At 43.9% G+C, this 7,500-nt stretch overlaps 1 protein-coding gene across 1 annotated transcript in view; it reads left to right on the forward strand.

The window, feature by feature from the left end:
- The first annotated feature begins 3,384 nt into the window (after positions 1-3,384).
- Positions 3,385-7,500, forward strand: part of LOC133563835 (protein kinase C-binding protein NELL2-like) — a 42,741-nt gene continuing 38,625 nt past the window's right edge. Inside the window, exon 1 of the mRNA XM_061918098.1 lies at positions 3,385-3,558. Within this exon, the coding sequence (XP_061774082.1) occupies positions 3,394-3,558 (165 nt within the window). The 5' untranslated portion in view covers positions 3,385-3,393. The remainder of the gene's footprint in view (positions 3,559-7,500) is intronic.

The raw sequence follows: 7,500 nt of genomic DNA on the forward strand, positions 1-7,500 counted from the left end.
TGCTTATTGCTTTCACCTGCCTATGGTGTTCGGGACGCTCACCTGTTTCTTATCAGAGGCATTATTTAAGTCTGCCTTTGCCAGTCAGTCGGCCTGGCGTCATTGTTTGCTTCATGCAACATGCTACGGAAATTGTTTCATGCCAAAGTTTTGTGAGTAATACTCGTCTATAGTCCATGCTAAGGTTTAGCTTTTGATTGATTGATTGATTTAAACTTTTATTAGTAGATTGCACAGTACAGTACATATTCCGTACAATTGACCACTAAATGGTAACACCCGAATACGTTTTTTAACTTGTTTAAGTCGGGGTCCGTGTCAATCAATTCATGGTAGCTATTTAATCAATTCTTCTATGTTTGCTAAGCTACAATTTTGCTTTAGCTTCCGCTTGTTATCGGCATGCAACCTTTTTTGCTTGTGTTGTGTTTGGCCTGATTTACGGACAATAAATCATTTCTGCCTTCACGCTTCCGTCCGGAGTTGTCGGTTCTGCATTCTGGGAGAACGACCCGGCAGTTATGGAAAACAAAATATGTGCAATGTGTGAAGTGAAGTGAATTATATTTATATAGCCCTTTTTTCTAGTGACTCAAAGCGCTTTACATAGTGAAACCCAATATCTAAGTTACATTTAAACCAGTGTGGGTAGCACTGGGAGCAGGTGGGTAAAGTGTCTTGCCCAAGGACACAACGGCAGTGACTAGGATGGCTGAAGCGGAAATCGAACCGGCAACCCTCAAGTTGCTGGCACGGCCGCTCTACCAACCGAGCTATGACCGCCCCACAACAGTTTCAACAAACCAACAATAAAAACCTAAAAGACTGACAGTATTGCAGTACATTACACTCTTCACTTTCTTAAAATTTGCACTGAAACATATCAATGTGCAGTGTCTCATGCAGCATTTTAAGTCTTTTTTATACTCCTCTTTGTTTTACGAAGGTGCAGATATAAATAAATATATTGCACCTGTATGAAAGTATGCTATACTATCTTTATCGTCCGGCAAAATTTGGGGAATTGAGGGGATTGTTTTGATGCGTTCAAGAGTTTAAGTCTTTATTATACTCCTCGCTTTACCATGTTGTCAGTTTCAAACACTGATGACATCTATTAATCAGACAAGAAGCAAGGAACCATGCAGAGACAGAGTTTAATTTAGCTCATGAGGAGAACGCATGGCGCTGCACACTTAGTCACAGTCTTGCCCTACGCTCTAAGGTTCAGCTCCTGCGTCTTTCGTTTTATTCAGAGTTCCATAGTCAACATCACTGAGGCCGCCTCTAAAAGGAGTGGTCGCAAAGCAGGTCCAGGACGCGCAGTATGTGACGGAATGGGCTGGGGGCCTTGTGGTTTTGCCTTGTCTCTGCTTCGTCTGCGTGCTGTCATCTTATTTTCGTTGAGGTCCTTGAAGTCCTTGGCTGTTAGCGGGCTAAAACAAAGAAAACACCTGTGGCTGAGGCCATCCCTCAGACAAGAAGTTTTGTCCTTGCATAGATTATAAAAAGTCTAACTTGAGCACAATAGCTTATCACTAAGGCAACAGACTTTAAGCATACTAAAGTGTGTGTTACGTAGTGAGGAGCGCATTGCGATGCGCGGAGGTGTCGACCTCTAGATGCCAAAAGACTGGAGCAAGCAGGGGTGAAGGTAGGAGCTGGTTTTAATTATAAAATACAACAAAACACTTGACAAAGAGAAAAGAAAAGGTGTGCCACCGCACGGAAAGCTAAATGCTAATCTTTAGCAAGAGTAGAGTTCAAAGTCCAAGAAATAGCGCGAGCCGAGCGCGCGAAGCTAAGCTAAAACTTAGCAGAGTAATAATAATAATAATAGATTTTATTTGTAAAAAGCACTTTACGATGAGCAAACAACCTCAAAGTGCCAAAGTGTAAAAAAATAGTAATAATAAAAATAAATAAAATATAAAACTAGAAACAACCCAATAGCTACAACCAGCATGCATGTCTGTAGAAAGGCTTTTTTAAAAAGATGGGTTTTTAAGCCTTTTATAAAAGCATCCACAGTCTGAGGTGCCCTCAGGTGGTCAGGGAGAGTGTTCCACGGACTGGGAGCAGCGGAGCAGAAAGCCCGGTCTCCCATTGTTCGAAGCTTTGTCCGTGGAGGTTGGAGGAGGTTAGCCTGTATGGAGCGTACATACAAGGAGGGGACAAACGTAACTGTCGCATAGAGGGAACCAACCAACCAGACTGAACTAAGGTAACAGGTGGGCTTAAATACAGAGAACATAATTACAAACCGGTGTGTGAACGGAGCCATGCAGGAGGAGCAAATGGTAACCAATATAAACTAGGAAGTGCTCAACTCAGGGGAACGGAAGAGTCCAAACATGATCAAAAACACCAAAAGGGATACAAACATAAACTAGAGATGTGATCCGGGAACCGGATCGGATCACAAGTGTGTTTGATAATATACACATAATTATTCTAACACATGTACTCGCGGATCGGTGCGGCGTCTACAGTAATGCGGACGTTGTATCGATCCGTTGTGGTGAAGAAAGAGCTGAGCCGGAAGGCAAAGCTCTCAATTTACCGGTCGATCTACGTTCCCATCCTCACCTATGGTCATGAGCTCTGGGTCATGACCGAGAGGATAAGATCACGGGTACAAGCGGCCGAAATGAGTTTCCTCCGCCGGGTGGCGGGGCTCTCCCTTAGAGATAGGGTGAGAAGCTCTGCCATCCGGGAGGAGCTCAACGTAAAGCCGCTGCTCCTCCACATCGAGAGGAGCCAGATGAGGTGGTTCGGGCATCTGGTCAGGATGCCACCCAAACGCCTCCCTAGGGATGTGTTTAGGGCACGTCCAGCTGGTAGGAGGCCACGGGGAAGACCCAGGACACGTTGGGAAGACTATGTCTCCCGGCTGGCCTGGGAACGCCTTGGGATCCCCCGGGAAGAGCTAGACAAAGTGGCTGGAGATAGGGAAGTCTGGGCTTCCCTGCTTAGGCTGCTGCCCCCCGCGACCCGACCTCGGATAAGCGGAAGATGATGGATGGATGGATGGACATGTACTTCTTGTTGGTATACTTTCCGCCCCGGTATGAATTATTTGCTGGCCGGACAGAATTGCTATTGCGACATCCAGTGGACACATTAGGAACAGCAGATTATTTCGTTTAAAAATGAAGCTCAATTTCATACTTGGCGAACTCATCTCGCTGGCCTGATCAGGCCCTATGGACCGCATGTTTGACATCCCTGGACTAGAGTGTACTACGCAACAGGTGACGTAGTAACATTGTGCTATTATTGACCAATATCTCCTGCTCCCTGCTCTCCATTCTCCAACATGTCCCAATCCTCTTTATGTTAAATGGGTGTCATTATTTTTCTCTCGGTCCTCTTCCTCAGGCCGGACAAGTGATGTGTCGCAGGACGGTGTGCGACTGCGACAACCCCGGCGCCGACCTCTTCTGCTGCCCCGAGTGCGACCCTCGGCTGAGCAGCCAGTGTCTGCACCAGAACGGCGTTCTGACCTATGGCAGCGGCGACACCTGGGTGGAGAACTGCCAGCAGTGCCAGTGCCTGGTAAGTGAAGAGCCACGTGTTCATTTCTATTGCACAACAAAACCACTGGAACAAAAGGATATGACACAATTAATCAGAACGGTATGCCATCAGAGTGTCGGTCTTAATCCGGTTAGGAAGCTTTTTGACCAACAGGAAGGGGTTGGCGACCCAAAACGTTGAATGAGCCTTATTGGACCAAAAGTACAAAAAACAAAAAATGAAAAGCCGCTTATAAGTCTTATAATGTAGCCAACACATGACGTAAATGTCTATATTAGCTACAGTTGTGATCAAAATTATTCAACCCCCACACCATTTTGGTGTTTTAGCAAGTTGGCCGTTTATTCCGTATTTTGTTTATAGTCATATCAAATAAAGATGTGTCAAATAGACAAATGCAACTTAAATTGTAACACTGTATTTTACAAAATACCAAAAAAGGACATTTTTCTTAATATCTCATTGACAAAATGATTCAACCCCCTAGTTACATGCATCTTTAGTACTTAGTAGAACACCCTTTGGCAGTAATTACATCCTTCAAACGTGATACATAACCGGACACAAGCTTCTTGCAACGACCTACAGGTATTTTAGCCCATTCCTCTTGGGCAAAGGCCTCCAGTTCATTCATATTCTTGGGCTTGCACGCTGCAACTGCCTTCTTCAAGTCCCACCACAGGTTTTCTATAGGATTTAGGTCTGGCGACTGTGAAGGCCACTCCAGAGTCTTCCAGCCCTTCTTCTGCAACCACTCTGATGTTGATTTGGAGGTATGCTTGGGATCGTTGTCCTGTTGGAAGGTCCAACGTCTCCCAAGCCTCAGCTTCGTCACTGACTTCATGATATTTGCAGCTAATATATCCTGGTAGGAAATATAATTCATAATGCCTTGAACGTGCTGGAGATTCCCGGTACCTGAGGTAGAGAAACAGCCCCAGAGCATGATTGACCCCCCATCATGCTTAACAGTAGGCAAGGTGTTCTTCTCTTTGTAAGCTTAATTTTTTTCTCCTCCAGACGTTGATTCATAGGCCCAAAGAGTTCCAGTTTTGTCTCATCACTCCATAGAACAGTTTCCCAAAACCTTTGGGGTTTGTCCAGATGATTTTTGCCATACTGGAGTCTATTTTCCTTGTGCCTGGTAGTCAGAAGTGGGGTGCGCCTGGGAGTTCTGGCATGGAGGCCTTCATCTCGTAGTGCGCGCCTTATTGTCTGGGACGAAACCTGGGTTCCCCCCTCTGGAATGTCCTGTTGTAGTTCCTCAGCTGTTACCCGGGGTTTTTCACCGCTGTACGCTTCAAATACCGGACAGCAGTTGCACACAGAATCCTCTTTCTACCACGCCCAGGTAGTGTTTCCACTGTGCCTTTAGGTTTAAACTTGCAAATTATGCTCCCAACTGTGTCTCTTGGAATGTGTAATGTCTTTGCTATTTTCTTATATCCATATCCCTTCTTATGAATAGAAATTACCTCCTCTCTTGACTTCTTTGACCACTCCTTGGACTTCACCATGTTGCAAATACACCATTGACCATCTACAGGAAGCTGAGCATCACAGTCTTTTTCAATCAGTTTAATTGTTGCTCGTTATGGTTCTAATCACATCTACAGGTGTTTTCAACACCTGATTGAAAAGACCTTATTCAAATTCTGTTCTTAAGAGTTATGATCTTCAAAGGGTTGAATAATGTTGTCAATGAGATATTAAGAGAAATGACACTGTTTGGTATGTTACAAAATATAATGTTGTAATTCAAGTTGCATTTGTCTATTTAATGCATCTTTATTTGATATGACTATAATTAAAATACGGAATAAATGTCCAACTTGCTAAAACACCAAAATTGTGTGGGGGTTGAATAATTTTGATCACAACTGTATAATAGCCTACTATCAAAATAAATATTCATCACAGGTTGAAGCAAATTTTCGTTGACAGAAATGTAGAAATATAATATTTATTCTTGTCATGTCTTGTGATCATGTTATGGACTCCATTAGTTCCTGTTTTTGTGCACCCTGTTTTGTTTTAGTTTCCATGACAACTCATTAGTTTCACCTGGCTCATTTGTTTGTCACTATATAAGCCTGGTTTTTCAGTTGGTCGTTCTGGCGTCCTCACCCTGTTTATGACCATTCTTGTTTCATGTTATAGTTGATGCTTCCCTGCTCACGTCACCAAAAGTAAGTTTTTGTTGATTTATGCCAAAGTTAGTGTCTTTTAATTTATGTCCTTAGTTTACAACAAAGTGCCTTTTGTTTCCTTAGACAAGTTTTTGTCTCCACTTGGTGCGCGCGCGCATTATGTTTTCACTTTTTATAGTATTATTAAATCATGTATTTACATTCACACCATGTCCAATCCAGTTCATTTGCATTCCGGGAAAACAAATCACACCACAGTCCACGTTCTGACAATTCTACACATTCTTACAACATTAGAAACCATTCGAGAATTGGGGCTACTCAGAAGGTGAGATAATTCCTAGAAATTACTGGCATTTAATGGCCAAAGGTAATTACACAACATTGCCGAAAGTATTTGGCTACCTGCCTTGACCCACATATGAAATAGAAGGTGGATCTAGCATTGTAGTGAGAGTCCGGTCCATAAGTGGCGCCGGCGGGGTACCATCCCGAGCGGGGGCCGGTCAGCGGCGCGGAGATGTCCCCAGCCGATGCACAGACGAGCGGTCCACCCCGGGTCCCGACTCTGAACAGCCCGGCTGTAAATTGTCCGTCAAAGTGTACCAACTTGTCGGACTACATCCTCATCCTTCTACTATCCAGGTGGGAGGTATGATTTAAAATCTAGAATAAACTTCCAGGGAAGCGAGGAAACAGCTGACCAGTCGATCATGTCGATATTCAGTCACATAAACTGCTATACAACTTGGTCTCATACCTGAGAGAATATCCTGAAGCCACTAAAGTCTCTCTTCAAGAGAACACTAAAAAATATAGACAAAAAGCCTATAAAGTATCATTATTGTAACATTTCAACTAAGTATAATATTTTAGATTTAGATAATTATCAGATATTCATGGTTGTTTGCCTCATCTTTTTAGTTCTAAATAAATTTGCTCGCCCTCCCTTGATAGATTTTATTTACAGATTTTCTGCCCCCCTCTCCCTTGTGGAAGGGGGGTGGGGGGCACAGGTCCGGTGGCCATGGATGAAGTGCTGGCGGTCCATGATCACTCGCCTGTGCATCGGTTGGGGACATCTCTGCGCTGCTGACCTGTCTCCGCTTGGGATGGTGTCCTGCTGGCCCCACTATGGACTGGACTCGCACTATTATGTTAGATCCACTGTGGACTGGACTTTCACAAAATTATGCTTGACCCACTCGACGTCATATATTGTGGTATTTGACACAATACCTATTAGGATGCTAATAAGTATTGGCTAATAGAGTGGGGTTGGGGGTCACCAACATCTGCGGTCCATTCCAAGGTTTCTCACTGTCATCCCACTAGGTTGAGTTTTTCCTTACTCTGATGTGGGATCTGAACCGAGGATGTCGTTGTGGCTTGTGCAGCCCTTTGAGACACTTGTGATTTAGGGCTATATAAATGAACCTTTTTTGATTGATTGAAGTGCCATCCCATTCCTAACTCATAGGGTTCAAATATGATCCCGGTCCACTTGTTGCAGCTATTACAGCTTCAACTCTTCTGGGAAAGCTGTCCACAAGGTTGTGGTTTGTGTTTATAGAAATGTTCGACCATTCTTCCAAAAGCACATTAGTGAGGTCACACACACAAAATCATCACACCTGGGTGACAACTGGGTTTTGAGCCCAGTTGTCATGACGGGGTTTAGGCAGCTTACTGCGGGAATGCAGAAGGACTACTCCGGACAAGGCGTGCAGGTAAAAACAAGATTTTTCCTCAAAATAAAAATATTACAAAAAAACCGAAAATGAGCCGACAGAGCAACGTGCCTGATCGC

Source organism: Nerophis ophidion, linkage group LG12 (genome assembly GCF_033978795.1).
Source record: "Nerophis ophidion isolate RoL-2023_Sa linkage group LG12, RoL_Noph_v1.0, whole genome shotgun sequence".
Lineage (NCBI taxonomy): Eukaryota > Metazoa > Chordata > Actinopteri > Syngnathiformes > Syngnathidae > Nerophis > Nerophis ophidion.